At 61.5% G+C, this 16,632-nt stretch overlaps 2 protein-coding genes across 5 annotated transcripts in view; one reads left to right on the forward strand and one right to left on the reverse strand.

The window, feature by feature from the left end:
• Window positions 1-2,853: 2,853 nt before the first annotated feature.
• ENGASE (endo-beta-N-acetylglucosaminidase) lies at window positions 2,854-14,348 on the forward strand. 4 transcript variants are annotated; one of them, XM_055319975.1, is made up of 14 exons: window positions 2,854-3,141; window positions 5,130-5,197; window positions 5,358-5,559; window positions 6,449-6,597; window positions 7,117-7,274; window positions 8,029-8,177; window positions 8,497-8,662; window positions 9,445-9,548; window positions 9,856-9,964; window positions 10,083-10,273; window positions 10,797-10,945; window positions 11,288-11,393; window positions 11,706-11,820; window positions 12,047-14,348. In XM_055319975.1, the coding sequence occupies exons 1-14, from the start codon at window positions 3,035-3,037 to the stop codon at window positions 12,476-12,478; spliced, it is 2,205 nt and encodes a 734-aa protein (XP_055175950.1). In that variant the 5' UTR covers window positions 2,854-3,034; the 3' UTR covers window positions 12,479-14,348. The 4 variants fall into 4 exon arrangements, with proteins under 4 accessions (XP_055175950.1, XP_055175968.1, XP_055175959.1 ...); XM_055319984.1 differs by lacking the exon at window positions 2,854-3,141 and adding an exon at window positions 4,522-4,577; XM_055319993.1 differs by lacking the exon at window positions 10,083-10,273 and having other exon boundaries at window positions 10,813-10,945.
• Window positions 14,349-15,627: 1,279 nt separating this feature from the next.
• RBFOX3 (RNA binding fox-1 homolog 3) overlaps window positions 15,628-16,632 on the reverse strand; it is a 405,543-nt gene continuing 404,538 nt past the window's right edge. Inside the window, exon 15 of the mRNA XM_055320027.1 lies at window positions 15,628-16,501. Within this exon, the coding sequence (XP_055176002.1) occupies window positions 16,499-16,501 (3 nt within the window). The 3' untranslated portion in view covers window positions 15,628-16,498. The remainder of the gene's footprint in view (window positions 16,502-16,632) is intronic.

The raw sequence follows: 16,632 nt of genomic DNA on the forward strand, positions 1-16,632 counted from the left end.
ATGCAGAGTAATCTGTACAACATGATACTATTTTTTTTATTTTTATTTTTTTATTTATTTATGATAGTCACAGAAAGAGAGAGACAGAGAGAGGCAGAAACACAGGCAGAGGGAGAAGCAGGCTCCGTGCACCGGGAGCCCGACGTGGGATTCGATCCCGGGTCTCCAGGATCGCGCCCTGGGCCAAAGGCCAGGCGCCAAACCGCTGCGCCACCCAGGGATCCCAACATGATACTATTTTATAAGACACGCACAATGTTATATAGTTCCAGGTGCATCCACGTGTGTGAAAGTACTTCACAACATCTGGAAGGACACAGGCCCGACTGATGAGATTGGTGGAACACAGAGGCGGCTCTGAGGGACAGGAGGCAGGGAAACCAGGAGGGCCGTGGTGGGTTAAGAGGGGCATTAGCTCTATCCGCAGCACTTTACATTTCCCAAAGGAGAAAATGGATGTAACGTGCGTAGGGACCAGGCAAGGGCAGGCATCCCAGGTGTGCCACTTTACTGTCGGGTAGTGAGCATGTCCCCAGACTCGAGAGGCAGGCTCGGTGCAGGGGAGCGTGTCCTGTATTTCATCTGGAAATCCTACAAGGTTAAGGTTTGAGGGGGTCCAGCCAGATCTCAGACGGGTCTGGAGTCCCAGCAGGGACCGATGTGACCTCAAGGCAGACATAGGGACCTCCAGGCTTGACCTGATCCCCAGGGAGACCAGGAGCCCCAGGGCTTGCCGGGAAGGCAGCAAGAGGGAGCCAACACAGAAGCCACGAGACCTGCTCTTCCCTGTCCCCCTAGACCAGAGGCCGATGCTGGGTGGATGAATAGAAAAGAGAGACTTCGGCATAGTTGCTCCCCCCAGAGACCGAGCATCACCTAAGGGCCGTTTAGTGTATCTCTAAGAAGTACGTTTTGATTGTAAGGATGAAAAGTTTATTTATTTTATCACGAAGCTACGGGTAAGTGCTCGGAATAGCTGGTTAAGTAGGACTTCACGTCGTCTGTGCTCGCCTGGTCACGGCTGGAGGGAGCTTTGTGGCCCTGCTCCCCCTTCTCCTGGCCAACTTCCCAGGGCTTTGCAGTCTCTGTCCTCCCCGGGGACCACTGTCTCCTGCTCCACACGTCTCCTGCCGCGTGGCTGGGGCTCAGGTTCCACAGCCTTAGTCATCACCCCACGCTTGGGGTTTATGGAAGCTTGGGGCCTCCTGAAGTTCAAAGTCTGCAACCATAGTAAAGAGGCCCACTGGACTGGGCTTGGGCAGCAGCTGCCGCCCAGCGCCGGACACTCCCAGCCGCTCAGAGGGCTTTCGGAGGCGGGGGAGGAGAGCCTCCGGCTGGCCCAGGCTTGGCCCTGTGGGTCCCAGCCCTGCGTCTGGCCTCCTTGAACTTTCTGCTTCTGAAAAAGGAAGTCAACTATCTCCATTTTGACCTCGACCTCGGTCTGTACTCGCTAACTGATTAAATTCTTCCTTGGAGCTTATCTCTTAAGTCTGGGTGAAAGACCCTGCGGGCATAGCATCTCGTGGTGGGGACCTAAATTACCCCCTCAAGCCACGAGGACTGCCCTGAGTCACCAAGACCCCCGTGACTGACCCCAAGACAACAATCAACCTGACCTTCACTGCCCACCTGCACGTCCCCACCCACCTTTGTCCCACACTGTCCTTATATAAACCTAGAAGTGTTTTCAGCACTTTGGGCACAGTCTTTGAGACGCTGTGCTCATGTGGGGGAGGCCTCACTGGAATAAATTCTCCTTTCCCCACGACTTGTCTCTCTGCCTGTGGATTTTGTCAGTGGCATGAGGCGGAGCCCGGTCTGCCTGGGACCCCCGGGGCCAGGTGCTCGTGCACCTCTGCACCCCGGCTACACTCCCCCCTGCTCAGGCCTCCTTGTACCACATTTACTGTGAACTGTTCCCAAGATGCAGGGGACGGGCCACCTGTGAGAAGCCTTCAGGCCCTGTGAGTTTGGGGACACCACAGCTCCTGCAGAGCGCAGATTTGGGGTACAGAAAAAATTCATGACTCAGTGGAGTACGATGCATCATCTACCACACGTCCCTGCTGCTGTTGTGTGACTCCAGTCCCTGTCTCTTTCACGGGGTGCAGATGTTCTCTCTAGGGGTTCAGTGATCTCCCCACCCCCACCCTGCAAAAAAGCTGCTTCTGCCTCGGCTTAGATATTCATTTCAATGCTCCTCATCTGTACACGGGTCTCCTTTTCCATCCTCTTTGAACTGGTTTTAACATCTGCCCCGTTGCTTCGCGGATTAACGAGAAGAAAGACTTCATCTCTTGTCCCTATTTACACCTGAATGAGAATTAGGGTTTCATCTTTTCCTGAAAATTATCTTTTTAAAAAAAGATTTCATTTATTTATTCATGAGACACACACACACACACACACACACACACACAGACAGAGAGAGAGAGAGAGGCAGAGACACAGGCAGAGGGAGAAGCAGGCTCCCTGCGGGGAACCCTGATGCAGGACTCGATCCCAGGACCCCGGGGTCACGCCCTGAGCCCAAGGCAGACGCTCAACCGCTGAGCCCCCCAGGCGCCCCTGAAAATTATCTTTGAATAGGGTTAGACGACCCGAGCTCAGTCTCACTGCTGCAGCTTACTGGCTTTGTGACCTTCGGGCCACGGTTCTGCTGCAGAAGCGGGTTTGGTGGGGACAGACAGGGAGGCTCCGAACCTGGGATGCCCCGCAGCCGCGGCCCCGCCCCCGCGCAGGCCCCGCCCCCCGCCCCCACAGGCCCCGCCCCTCGCCGCGGCCCCGCCCCCAGGCCGTCCTCCGACTACAAAGTCCGGGTCACCCGGGGGGCGAACCCAGACCGCGAGCCGCGAGTCCACAGCCAGACCGAGCTCTCCCTCCGTTGGGCGGGGCCAACCCCGCGCTTGTGATTGGCCGGCGGCCGGAGGCGGGGCTGGGATCTGGCCTGTGATTGGCTGCTGGTCGGAGGCGGGGCCGAGCTCGAGCTTGTGATTGGCCAGCGGGCGGCGGCGGGGACGGGGGCGGCGTCGTGATGGAGGCGGCAGGGCCCGAGCCCCCGGCGGCGGCGCGGCTGAAGGCGCCCCCGACCCCGGAGGAGGAGCGGGAGCGGCGGCGGGCGCGGCGGCGGCCACGGAGGAGGTGGGCAGGGGTGACGGGAGCCGCAGTGGCGGGCGGAGACCGGGGTCGTGCCCGCCGCCGCCGGGGTCCGCGCGGAGGCGGAGGGGCCGGCCCGTGCTTGCCCCCGCCCTTGCTGGGCCGGAAGGGGCCGGTGGGGCTCTAAGCTGGGGGTCTCCGGGAGCAGGTGGCTAACGGCAGGAAGGGTGTTCCGGTCGGGGGAACCGAGTGGCAGAGGCTCAGCGGCAAGAGAGGGGCGGACGTGCCCTCCTGAGCCCGGGCTTGGCTTCTCGTTGGGGCATTTGCTCCGCTGGAGGAAGTCAGCAGCACCTGGACGGCCTTCCCGGAAAGAGCGTCCCTAACTTCGTTAGATCTCTAGGGGTGAGACCAGGCGCGTGCAGGCTGCACAGGGCTGGGAAGCACGTGGTTCGGGCTGGTGGGGAAGGTGTTCATCTTTGGGGAGGCATGTTGCCTTGGCGTTCTCCGTCCTCAGGGAGGAAGAACAGGTGCAGAGGTCATCTGGTACCCACGGCAGGTGTCCAGACAGGTGCGGGGGGGCGGGGGAGCTGAAGGTGGGGAAATCACGAAGGCAGAGGGAGGAGCAGCGTGGTGGGGTGACGTTCCAAAGGAAGCATTTTCCTTTTTTATTTTTTTATTTTTATTTTTATTTTTATTTTTTTTTATTTTTATTTTATTTATTTATTTTTATTTTTATTATTTTTTATTTTTTTATTTTTATTTTTCTAATTTTTTTAAATTTTTTTATTTATTTTATGATAGTCACACAGAGAGAGAGAGAGAGAGAGAGAGAGAGAGAGAGAAAGAGGCAGAGACACAGGCAGAGGGAGAAGCAGGCTCCATGCACCGGGAGCCCGACGTGGGATTCGATCTGGGGTCTCCAGAATCGCGCCCCAGGCCAAAGGCAGGCGCCAAACCGCTGCGCCACCCAGGGATCTCTTTATTTTTATTTTTATTTTATTTTTTATTTTATTTTATTTTATTTTATTTTATTTATTTTTTATTTTATTTTTTTTATTATTTTTATTTTTATTTTTATTTTTTTTTATTTTTTATTTTTTATTTTTTTTATTTTTTATTTTTTTTTTTATTTTTTATTTTATTTTATTTATTTTATTTTTAAGGAAGCCTTTTCCATAGTACTTCTACTTTTCAGGAGACTCGAATATCTCACCCCTTTCACCCACCCAGGGAGTTTCAAGATCCCCCTAAAAAGGTCCAAGGAAGTGGCGGTGGAGATTGGGCGATCTCTAGAGCATTTCCCACTCTGAAGCCCAGGGCCGGTATCTACGGCAGCTGCAGTGTCTTCTCGCGTTCTAGTGATAATGGCACCGAGCAGGAAGCCTGATGATGAGGGCCTCGATCCCAGGACCCTGGGATCACGACCTGAGCCGAAGGCAAATGCTTAACCTGCTTTGTTGGGTTCTGAAACTCTTAGTTGTGTGAGTTTTCCAGCTGCTTGGCCCCAACAGAACCTATGGACCTTATGAAGTATAACTTAGGTCTCCACAGGGTGACATCTGGGGGGCTGTGGCAGAGGGCTAGGTGTTTGCTCATAGGACAGGGGAGCGCTGTGGGAGGCCCGCCGTGTCGCTAACACCGGCTGCTGTGGGAGGATCGGCGCCTACTAGCCTCTTAGGTTCAACGCAGTATTTCCATAGTCTGCATTCAAAATGTAACTCGGAGAATAGCGCCGCCTCCCCTCTGCATGTCTAGATGGGGCCTAGTCCATTTGCTTGTCAGTGTTCTTTTTCTTCATGCTTTTACTTAAAAAAGCATGGGATCTCTAGGTGGCTCAGCGGTTTAGCACCTGCCTTCTGTGCAGGGTGTGATCCTGAAGTCCCGGGATCAAATCCCATGTCGTTCCCCCTGTGTGGAGCCTGCTTCTCCCTCTGCCTGTGTCTCTCATGAATAAATAAATAAAACCTTTAAAATATATATATATATATTTATATAATAATATATATTATTTTTTTTAACTTCTCTTTGCTTAGAATTGAGGAGGAGCAAGAAGAAGCAGTGTTTCATGATGTGGTCAGTTTTACCCCGGATCCTCTGCCAGGTGAGAAGGATGGAGGCTCTGCACGCTGTCTCCGAGTTCACTCTTGGGGCCTCGGGGTCAGGCCCGCCCCTTCCTGTTCTAGTTTTCCTCTCTGTTGTCAGAGCATCACTAGGGACCCCACACTTTCCATCGATTCCTCATTGTTTCCTCCCCTGACCAGGTAGATATTATGACAAGGACACCACCAAACCCGTCAGCTTTTACTTCTCTTCGCTGGAGGAACTCTTGGCGTGGACGCCCGGCGTGGAGGACAGCTTCAACGTGGCCCTGGAGCCCTCCGAGTGTCGGCAGCCACCTCTGAGCAGCGAGAGGCCCCGGACCTTGCTGTGCCATGACATGATGGGCGGGTACCTGGATGACAAGTAAGGCTCTGCGAGGACATCGCCCCATGTTAATTTTGTGGCCTGTTTTCCTTGCCCGGGGTGGGGATGGAGGGGAAGGAGGGAGGGAGAGCCGTGTGGCCGAGAACACCGGCTGGGTGGGGGAGTCAGGAGATGGGCCTCTGGACCACACTGCCCTGACTGGGTGAGGAGCACGGGCCTCCTGTTTCATCTGTAAGAGGACGCGGGCCAGGTGAAAGCTGGTGCCTCTTGCAGCCCTGAAACCATTGGCCTCCAGGAACTGCGTGCCCTTGAAATCTGGTAGGCAGGGCGGGTACAGCAGTGGGCACCCTCTCCACACTCTTGGCCTCAGAGCGTGGTCCTCACCAGCTCTGGCTTCGGATGTCCGGCTGTGACACTCGCGCGCCTCCAGAGTTGGTGCGCGATCTGCTCAGAGGTCTTAAACGTCTATAAAACAGTCTTGGACGGGACCATAGATGGGAAGGCTTGAGTCAGGGCCAGCCACCAAGGGCCAGGCAGAGGCAGGTGGTGACGTCTCGGGTGTGGCTCATGTGGTTATCAGTCTAGGCCGTCCTGGAGGAACTGCGTTAGGGACCAGCGCGGGGACACCAGGCTCCTGGAGCTTTTGCACAAGCCCTTGTGCTTGTCTTTTCTCCTGTCTTGTCCTTGTTGAGGCTGAAAACGCTCAGCCGCCAGGTGCAGTGGTGACTGCCGGCCGGGTCTGGTGAGGAGGTTTCCCTGAAGACCTCTGATCTACCGGCCGAGGCGTAGTCCTGCTTCTCGCTCCAGCCAGCATCTACGCCGTGCCTGGTGTCCAGTGAGCTTCAGTTAGCGTCGCTGGCCAGGACTGGAGAGAAGCTTCACCGGGGTCCCCATGTCCTGGGTCCCGACTGCTCTGTTTCTCACACAGGTTTATTCAGGGTGCAGCGGCGCACAACCCCTACTGCTTCTACCACTGGCAGTCTATTGACATCTTTGTGTACTTCAGCCACCACACGGTGACCATCCCCCCCGTGGGCTGGACCAATGCTGCCCACAGGCATGGGGTCTGCGTGCTGGGTAAGACCCCAGGGCTCGCCTCCCACTCAGCCAGACTTGTTAGCACACCTGTCAGGTGAGCCGGTGACGAAAAAGCTTGGCCTTTGCTTCTGAGTAGAGCTCCTCAGCTGGGGCTTTCTTGATAGGTTAGGACAGGCGAAGCAGACTTCTGGACGGGGCCAGGCCACTGGGTCACTGTCCTAGCCGAGACTGGGCAGCCACAGACAGTAGGCAAAGTGGCTGCGTGCCAGCAAACTGCAGTCATGAACCCAAGCGGTGGGCGGCCGTGGCCCACAGGCCGCAGGTGGCTGCTCCGCGGGCAGAGTGGTTGTTTCCCAAGCTTTCTTCCCCCGCACCTGAATCTTTTATGGCCTGTTTGGCACTGATTGCCGGGCTCTGCCCGCAGGTGGTTTAATTCCCCAGCTCTCCGGGAGAGCCGAGAATGTGAGCGGGCGAACAGCTCGCCGGCGATGCAGTTGCAGGAACCACACTCTGCCAACTGCTGGGTTCGCCTGACCTCGTTTCTCTGTGTCCTGCCAGGGACCTTCATCACCGAGTGGAAGGAAGGTGAGCGGCTCTGCGAAGCCTTTCTGGCCGGGGACGAGCGCTCCTACCAAGCCGTGGCTGATCAGCTGGTCCTGATTGCCCAGTTTTTCCGTTTCGATGGCTGGCTGATCAACATCGAGAACTCTCTGAGCGTGAGCATAGCCTCCCTTCCGGTGCTTGCCCAGCCCAGCCCGTGGCCATGCGCTGTCCCTCCGCCGCTTTCCTCGGCCTCCCTGTTAGGGCAGCAGGAGCTGCTGCTCGCCTCCGAGCTAGAGCCGGCCCAGATTTCTGTTATTTCTCAGCGACACAGAATGTTCTCCGGCGCTGTGTCCAGACACCCTGGTTGGCTGAGCTTTGCCCTGGTGCTCCTTCAGGCCGACAGCTCTCCCTCCTCCGTCCGGCTTGCTCGGGCTGTGTGTGTGGCTTCCCTTCACGCTCCCTCCCCTTTCATGGCGTTTTGTCTTTCCTTGATTGCTGCGCCCATGTCCTTCCTGCTTCAGAAAGAAGGAGAGTTGGGGCGCGGGTGGCTCAGGTGGTTGTCTGACTCTTGATTTTGGCTCGGGTCATGGGACCGAGCCCCAAGTCGAGCTCCGTGCTCAGTGTGGAGTCTGATTGTCCCTCTGCCCCTCCTCCGGAGCGCTCTCTTCTCTCTCAAATAAATAAAATCTTAAAACAAAACAAAACAAACAAACAGAAAAAAAAAATCGAAGAAAGGAGGGACAGTGGGAGATATCTGGCTGGACCCTCCCCTCAGCGTCTATGGGGTTGGGGGGGCTCCAGGGACCGCGGCTTATTTGGAGTGTGTGTTTGCTTCTGAGATGAAGCATCCTCCTGTCTGTCCTGCGCTGGGCACCTCTCGTGACAGGCCCACGCCTCACCGAGGGTCTGCTCTTCACCCCCCTCCAGCTGGCTGCAGTGGGGAACATGCCCCATTTCCTCCGGTACCTGACCGCTCGGCTCCATGAGCAGGTCCCCAGGGGCTTGGTGCTCTGGTACGACAGTGTGGTGAGCAGTGGGCAGCTCAAGTGGCAGGACGAACTAAACCAGCACAACCGGTGAGCCGGGCAGCCCTCTGGGTGGGGAGGGCGGTGGGAGTGCGGCCTGCTTCCGGGGCCTGGCACACATGACCGCCCCCGTGGGAGAGGGCGGGGGTGGGGTGCCTGCTACTGGCCGCCCTCGGGTGGGACTACGCCAGGGGTTGGCACTGTGCCGAGGGCTGTAGGCCGTGCCTCCCTGGCTGGGGCCCTGCTCTTTGGGGCAGGCTGCGTTCTGGTCCCAGAGGCAGCTGGGTCCAGGGTGGGGATGGGATGGGAGGGGAAGGAGGGGGAGATCCGGGGCGGGCGGCCCTCACGGCCGGTCCTCACCACCTGGCAGGGTCTTCTTCGACTCCTGCGACGGCTTCTTCACCAACTATAACTGGCGGGAGGAGCACCTGGAGCGGATGCTGGGGCAGGCCGGGCAGCGCCGGGCGGACGTGTACGTGGGAGTGGATGTGTTCGCCCGTGGCAAGGTCGTGGGAGGCCAGTTCGACACGTACAAGGTGGGTGGTGGCCCTCGAGGCTGGGACGGGGGCGGGGGGGCGGGCTGCAAGCCTTCCATGGCCTGGTTTTCTTGGGGACTTTCCGTTCCCGTGTGCCCTCAAGGGAAGGAAGAGGCAACATTCTTCCCGGAGAAACATGGGTGGCCCCCCCGGGGCCAGGCTGTGTCCCGAAGCCCCAGCCTGCAGCCGCCCTGCAGTCAGGCGGTGCTTTGTACACAGGTGTTCGCGGGCAGAAGCACCTGTTCAGACGCGCGCGTCCGCTCTAGCTAGTGGTTGCCTCTGCCTGGCGGTTTCGACCGTCGGGTGGGCTCGGGGAGCTCGGGGCTAAGGACCAGGTGAAACAGCCAGTTTGGGGAAGTGCTGGTTTGATACCAGCGGGGCTTTCTCCAGCGAGGCCAGGCACGTCGGCAGCGAGGAAAGACAGGAGGGGACGGCCGGGGCTGAGGCGCCCGGTGCGGGGTCAACAGGGAGTCCGCTCGGCTCCTGGGCTGCCAGGCCTGCCCCTTCCCCAGGGCCACGGGGATGTTCTTCCTCATTAATTAAGCTCTAAGTGAATAAATTAATCCAATAACTGAAGATTCTCTTCACCCGTGGTGAGTCTGCTAACGTGACGACGGGTACAGCCAGGGAGACCCATGCAGCCTGTGGGTGCCTCCGGAGACCCCTGCCCGCTTGCAGCCCTTCTGCCCACCGCTGCCCCCCTCGGAGCTGGGAGGGAGCCTTGGCAGCCAGGCTCGGCGCTTCCAACTTGGAAGGGGGGGTCCCCGGACTTGTCTCCGCAGTCGCTGGAGCTGATCCGGAAGCACGGGTTCTCGGCGGCTCTCTTTGCACCTGGCTGGGTGTACGAGTGTTTGGAAAAGAAGGATTTCTTCCAGAACCAGGACAAGTGAGTCCTGCCTGTCCCAGGGGCTTTGTGATGGCCGGAGGGGGGAGCTCTGGCAATTTCTCTGGTTTCCCTGGACACATAGGGCAGGCTGAGGGCTCAGACGGAGAGAAGCCAGCCATCGAGGCTGCTTCCAGGTGGTGTGGGGGGGGCCTGGCAACCAGTTAAGCAGGAAGGGGCGAAGGTTGGGGACCTTGAGGGCCCCCCCCAACTGCAGACCTGCATCTCCGGCACATCTGGCGGGGTAGCCCCGCTCCCTGGGAGGGACCCAGAGAGTGACCTCGGGGGTCCCCTGCACGTTCCTCTGCAGGTTCTGGGCTTTGCTGGAACGCTACCTGCCCACACACAGCATCTGCTCTTTGCCCTTTGTCACTTCTTTCTGCCTGGGCATGGGCACGCGAAGAGTGCGCTACGGCCAGGTGCGCGGGGTCCCGGGTGGGCCGCCCTCTCTGACTTTGGTCTCTCCCGGGAGAGGTGGGGGGCTCGGGGCGGGGGGCTGGCGGCCCCGGCGCTCCCTCAGGCGGCCCCATCCTTCAGGAGGAGGCAGAGGGGCCCTGGTACCACCCAAGCGCCCAGGAGATCCAGCCGCTGTTCGCAGAGCACAGGCTGGAGGGGGCCGGGCGGGGCTGGGTGAAGACGCACTGCTGCCTGGCGGACGCCTGGAACGGGGGCAGCTCCCTGCTCGTCCGCGGGCTGATTCCACGCGAGCAGGACCACGTGGCTGTGAGGTAGGTGAGTGCGTGGGGAGCGAGGTGCAGGGTCCTGTGCTTGCCCTCTCCCTGGGGAGCACTAACTTGGGCGGCTGGGCCGCAGTGGCCAGAATGAGGACGGGCCACAGCCAAGGTGGCCTTTGGGGTAAAGAGCACAGAACCTTCAGTTCACCCCCTTCCCCATTTTGAGTGTGTGATGCAGTAGCGTTAACTGTGTGCACATCGCCCGGCCACGGGTCTCCAGAACTTTCTCACTGCCCCCACAGGACAGCTCCCATCCCCACCCCTGCTGTTTCTGTGGGCCCCTCTCCTGAAACCTCTTCTCAGTGGAAGCCCATAGAATTCCAGGACCCAGAGTTGTCAGCCACGGAAGGATTGGGCCGGGTGGGGGCAGGGAGGCCACCCCAGCCGCGCGCACCCTGAGCTCAGGAGTCTCCCCATTCCTGGTGGGAGGGGCCGTGGCCCGTGGGACCCGGAGCCAAGGGTGGGGGGCTTCTCAGCCGCTCCCGCGAGGCCGCTCACCCTGGGCCTCCGCCGGCAGGTTATTCTCTCTGCAGGTCCCCGTGCCTCCCCAGATTTTCCTGTCCTTGGTGTACAAGCTAGAAGGGGCTTCGAATGTCGGGGTGGCACTGGAGCTCACCACAGGGGATGCGGGCAGCTGCCACATCGGCAGCATCTCGACGTTGAATGGTGAGGGGTTGGGCTCTCCTGCCTCCTGCGGGCACCCTCTGCTTCAGGGACACCTCGGGGAGGAGGGTCTAGAGGGTGCCCCAGGCGGGGGCCCCGGACAGGGACAGTCCCCCGTCAGCTGAAGTCTCTGGGCTGCAGCCCCCACTGGGCAGCACAGTGGGGGGCTGAGGGGCTCCCCACCCTGTTCTCCTGCCCCCAGGGCCTCAGCCTGTTTGGCCACGAGTGCCTGGCACCAGCGGGGAGTCTAGTGGCCCCTGCGGCTCCCCCGGGTGTGGACACCTCCCTGCGTGGGTTCCTTTGGGCTCTCCTCATTCTCAGGTCCTGGGTCTCTTCCCCCGGCAGAGACAAGCTCGAGGCACAGTCCCCGACCCCTCCGGGCGCCCCCCACCAAGCTGGCCCGATGGGTGCACCGCTGCGGCCAGCAGCTCCGTGGGGGCTGGGTCCAGCGGTGAGTCTCCAGCAGGGGATGGCCACATGGGGGGCTCGATTCAGGGGCCCTTGGGTGAGGAGCCCCAGAACTGGGGGGCTGGATGGGCCCTGGCCAACACCCCCACCCCCCACCCCCCAGGATTCAGGAGCCCCGGGAACGAACCCAGGAGGCTGCTGGGAGCAGTCACAGTCCCGCCTTAGGTTCTTCCCACTGGCCACAGGGTTCGCCTTAGGATGGACCTTCCTGCCGTGACTCGGGGCCTCTGAGCCGCCAGCCTTGGTGCTGAGCCGAGGGGGGCTCCCCACGACTGACCCTGCTTGTCCCCCGCAGCTGCTACAAGGTGAACCTGCGCGACTGCCTCCTGCGAGACCTCTTCGTTAGCTTCGCCCGGCCTCCGGGCAGCCGGGAGGAGGAGAGCTTCGTCTGCCGCCTCGGCGAGGTCCAGGTGAGGCTGCGGGCGCCCCGCTGGGGCCCAGCCGAGGTGCCTCCCACCACACGGGAGGCAGATGTGCCTGGAGGGGAGCCGCAGGGGTGCCGGGGGGACTGCAGGGATGCTGCGAGGGGGGCTGCAGGGGTGCCACGGAAGGGGCTGCTGGGGGGCTGTGCAGGGGTGGGCACCCTGAACCCCCTGCACACGTGGGGACCGTGGTGAGCCTTCTCTATCCTGGCAGGTGGTGGATGCCAAGAGCCTACTCGCCCCGCTGCCCCGGGTGCAGGCCGTCACCGTGTCCCACGTGCACTGGCAGCGAGCCACCCCTGAGGAGGAGGGTTCCCCTGCTCGGCTCCGGCTCGGCTGCACCCTGCACTGGTCCTACCTCTTCTCCCCCATCCGATGCTTCCGGATCCACTGCTGCGCGGGGACTGGCGGTGGCGCTCCGGGCGGGGGGCCGTCGGGGCCGGAGCAGCCCGCGCTCCTGGGCCTGGCATTTGTCAACCAGTATCGAATAGTGGACCTGGTGGTGGCGGCCGTGGGGCCCGGCGGGGACGGCCGCGTGGAGTTCCTGGTGGAGCCTGTCCCCAAGGAGGGGTTTCTGGTGCCACGGGCGGAATGGGGCAGGGCGGCCCTGCTCTACTCCATGCCCCGCACGGATGGGGTGTTATGAGCGGAGCGGGCACGAAACCCAGAGGCTCCTGCCTCAAGGCTCCGGCTACTGCGGCACAGCGCAGGAGGCCCCACGCGCAGGAGGCCGGGATTGGGGCTTTGTCGTCGTGGACGTTGATCATAGGAAAACCAAGAAAGTGTGTTTGCCGGGCTGGAAACTTCCTGAGGTTAATGAACTCTTCTAATCCCTGCCTGGAGCTTGGGTTCCAGGTGGGGTGACAGCATTTGGGGAAGCTAGTTCCCCTCAGGTCCACGAAGGGGGTTTCCTAGTAGGCTGCGACGCGTGGGCTCCACCAGCTTAAATGGGACCGGAAGCCTCCGAGCGGGCCCGGGAGACAATTCCCAGGGTGAGGGCTGAGGGCACAGGGTGCCGGGCCTGGTGCCCCGGGGATTGGCCCGCTTCCCCTGTGGACGCGGGGCCCAGGGCCGGGCTGGTGCCAGCTGGCACCTCCCGCAGGCCAGGTGGTGGCCACAGCCCAGACCCCGTGTGGGGCTGTCTGTCCCAGGTTACTGTCCCCATGAGCCGGAGCCACTCGTGGAGCCTTCCCATGGCCCAGTGCCCTCCGGGTCTCTTCCAGGTGGTTGGTGCCCGGCCCGTCCTGGGCCTGGGCCTGGGCCGCGGGAGCCCTGGTGGGGGCCTGCTTGTGGCTCCTCCCAGGGCTGGGGTCCCTGTTTGCGCAGGTGCTTTGACGACCCTCTCCACAGGGCCCCTTCCTCTCTTGCTTCTTGGCCTTCTCGCACCTTCCTCCCCACTGCCTGTGCTGAGGCTGGCGGGAGGCTCTGGGGGGGGGTGGTGAGGGAGCGAGACGGCTCCTCCAGCCGCACAGCCCCCCGTTAACCCCTGGGCCGCCGTGCTGGCCTCCTGGCGGGGGCCGGGGGGGCGCCTCCACTCGCAGCCTGGGGTACCTGCCCAGCTCCTCTCCTGGGCCCAGCCGCATCCCTCGGGCTAGGGGGGGTCCCTTATCCCCGGGCCTCACAGGGCCGTCAGTGGGGGATACTTGCCCAATGCTCTGCCCTCCACCTGCGCTATGCGAGGGGGAGCGGTGCTGAGGGCCAGGGCACCCCAGCTGGGGGTCGCACCAGGGCTGGCCTGTCACCCCGGGTCCGCGGGCTTGGTTGTAGGCTGTAGGGAGGGCAGAGGCCACCAGGCGGCAGTGCGGCGACACCGCCTTCGCGGGTCGTCCGGAATTCGGGATTCAGGATTCAGGATTTGGAGAGGTGTTGGGGTGGCCCGGTGAACGGCAAGGGGAGTGTCATGCCTGTCACGGTGGGACAGGGCACGTGGCCGAGCCAGCTCCATCCGGTGGGGAACGGGTTTGGCCAGCAGCAGGGCGGTAGCTCAGGAGGGTGCCTCTGCTGGCCAGCTGGGACAGACGGGCCACCCACACCCAGGCTGGCCCTGAGGACCTGGACAGCTCAGCAGACCTGGGGGGACCTGAGCCGCTGCCACTTGGAGCTGCTCACGTCGTCGTGCTCTGGCTTTGGACCTTAGGTTTCCCCTGAGCCTTTCCTGCTTGGTAGTTCCAGGGGGGTCAGGGTGGGGGTTCCTGGCCCTTCCCCTCGTGTCCCCAGAGGTGGGGGCCAGCGGGGCCGGGGCCCGGAAGCCAGTGGCTGCTCTTCATTCGTGAAGCCTGTTTGCTTTTTAAAGTGCAGGTTCCCACAAATACCTTATGCAGAGGAGGAGGGAACATTCGTAGGGCAATTATTTTCTTACAGTCTGGCGGGCGGCGGGGAGCAGAGCGCGGTGCGGGGGGGCCACCCAGCCCCACGGAGAGCAGAGGCTCGTGGGCAGCAAAATCCGTGTTGGCGCTTAAGCCCGCGTCCCTGGGGGGGGGTCCTCACTGAAATAAACCACCCGATGTGACACCTGAGGAGTCAAGCTGGCGAGCTGTGTTGCGGACGTGGCGCCTCGGGTTCGGAACCTGGCCCAGCGTCTCCAAACCCGGGGCTTTTAAGCTCTTGACTTCTGCTTTCTGTTCCGTTTTTTTTTTTTTTTTTTTTTAAGATTTTAATTATTTATTAGAGCCAGCTCGAGAAAGAGCAGGAATGGGGAAATGGGGAGGGGAGGGAGAAGCAGGCTCCCCGCAGGGCTCCCGACCTGGGGCTCCATCCCAAGACCCCGGGGTCATGACCTGAGCCCAAGGCCGCTGCTCCACCTCCACCCACGGAGCCCCCCAGGCGCCCCGGACTTCTGCTTTCCCTCCCAGTTCTGCTCCCTCTTCGGGGAGGGGGCTTCCACCGCAGCCTTCTGGGGATGGGAGCCTGCCCCCCCACGGGCTCACCCTGAAGCGGCCCCCCGTGCCCCCCGCAAGGAACGGGGGTCTGCTGATACACATCAGGTCACAGGCCGGGGTGTGATCGGAGCCCCCCCCCCCCCCCGCCGGCCCGGCCGCTGGGCAGCCCACGACGTTGGCCTGGGCCAGGCGCTCTGCACAGGAGCCTCTGCTGGGAGGGGGCCGGGGTGGCCGCTGCCCTGGAATCTGCCCCACCGCGGGGCCCGGCTCACTCTGGCTCTGGGTCCCTCGCCCAGAAGGGTCCCCTGACCCCACCCCCCTACCCTGGCTGTGTCCTGGGACAGGCCGCCCGTCCTGCTCCCCCCCGGCCCCCCCCAGACACGCCGCACACCACCTGCCCCTCCACCCTCCTCCACCCTCCGGGCCGGGAGCTGCCAAATCAAAAAGAGTTGTCCTGGTTTGAAGAAAGAAATCTTTATTAATAATCTTAATAATAATACTGTTGATTTGAATGGTCACACCTTGGAAGCATACAGAATGGTAAGAAAGGAAGCCTGGGGCCTGGCTGCAGTCCTGGGGCCGGGAGGGGGCCGCGGCGGAGCAGCAGGGGCTCGGCCGGCGGGGGGGTCTGTACACGGGAATAGAAAAGGGGCTCATTTCCGGAGCTTCAGGAGCTGATGCTGAATATATAAAGTGAGGTGTAGGGTTTTTTTTTTACTTTTTATTTTTTTTACTTTTTAAGTTTCATGAGACAGTGGAGCCATGTTGGGAGCCTACGTCGGTGGTTTTTTGCTGCTTCCCCTCCTCCAGCTCTCCCTGCCCGGCCGGGCCCCTCCCTGCCGCTCCCTGGCCCTCCCGCCACCCCCTCCGCCACCCCAGGACCCACCGGCGCCGCCGCCGGCCCTGCCCTCCCCGCTCTCCCTGCTGCGCCCGCCCGTCACTGCCAACCTCCCCCTGTGGCCGGGCGCTGGCCCCCCTCCTGGCCCCCCCGCTCCCCTGCAGGCAGAGGTGGGGAGGGCGGCCTCCCTCCCACCGCCCGGGGCCCAGGCCGCCTCCACGGGGCCACAGGAACCCGCCATCGGGGCCTGAGCGCGTTCGGCCCGAGACCCCGCCCTCCCGACGGTCTGGGCTGATCCTGGGCGGCCACCGGCCCCGGAGCCCCTTCCAGAGTTCTGGAACCGCGTCAGCCCTTGGTGTGGGGTCGGCCCCCAGGGCTGCTGCTCAGACTGGCTCCTGCGGCCCGCAACGCCCAGGTTTGCAGAACACTGTGTTGGCGGCATGGCCCGAGGGGGAGCCGGGGGCCCGAGGGTGACGGGCACTGGCCGGAGCCAGGGACCCTGGGAACGGACAGCCGTCCCCCCCACGCCCGGCCCGGCCGTCCCCTCCACTGGCACAGTTGGCAACAAAGGTCAAGTCCTGCTGGCTGCTCTCCCCGCGCAGGCCCGCGGCCTGTTCCTCCGCTGGGCCCCGCGTGCCCTGGGAGTGGGGGCCGGAAGGAAGACTTGGTAGAGACGCGGCCCCTTCCCCTCCTCGCAGGCCGGCGGCGCGGCCCGGGCGCTCTCCTGGGTGGGCGCCCGGCGGGACGTGCTCCCTCGCTGCGGTGTGCGGCGCCACGCGCGACTTGGACGTGGTGGATGCTTCTTGGTTTGGTTGTTTTTTTTTTTTGTTGCTTGGATCTTAACATCTTTTTTTGTTTGGTTTTTTGTTTTGTGATTTTTTTTTTGTTTTTTTTGTTTTTGTTTTTTGTTTTTGCCCTTCATGGTCCAAGAAGGAAACGGTGGAAGCTTTCACTACAACAGAAACAGAAAGGCAGGACTTGCAGTTTCACGGAAGCAACTCCGGGGCGTCGTGAGGACTGACGGGCCCTGGCGAGCGCGCAGGGCAGCGGCTGGGAGGGTGGGAGGGGGCCCAGGGCCCTGAC

This window comes from Nyctereutes procyonoides, unplaced genomic scaffold (assembly GCF_905146905.1).
Source record: "Nyctereutes procyonoides isolate TBG_1078 unplaced genomic scaffold, NYPRO_anot_genome, whole genome shotgun sequence".
In the NCBI taxonomy this organism is placed as follows: Eukaryota; Metazoa; Chordata; class Mammalia; order Carnivora; family Canidae; genus Nyctereutes; species Nyctereutes procyonoides.

Bases quoted from the DNA above. Each gene is read 5' to 3' on its own strand.
- ENGASE (XM_055319975.1), top strand. From the start codon at position 3,035: ATGGAGGCGGCAGGGCCCGAGCCCCCGGCGGCGGCGCGGCTGAAGGCG. The intron at 6,598-7,116 runs GTAAGACCCCAG...GTGTCCTGCCAG, and splicing joins GCATGGGGTCTGCGTGCTGG to GGACCTTCATCACCGAGTGG. The intron at 10,946-11,287 runs GTGAGGGGTTGG...TTCCCCCGGCAG, and splicing joins CAGCATCTCGACGTTGAATG to AGACAAGCTCGAGGCACAGT.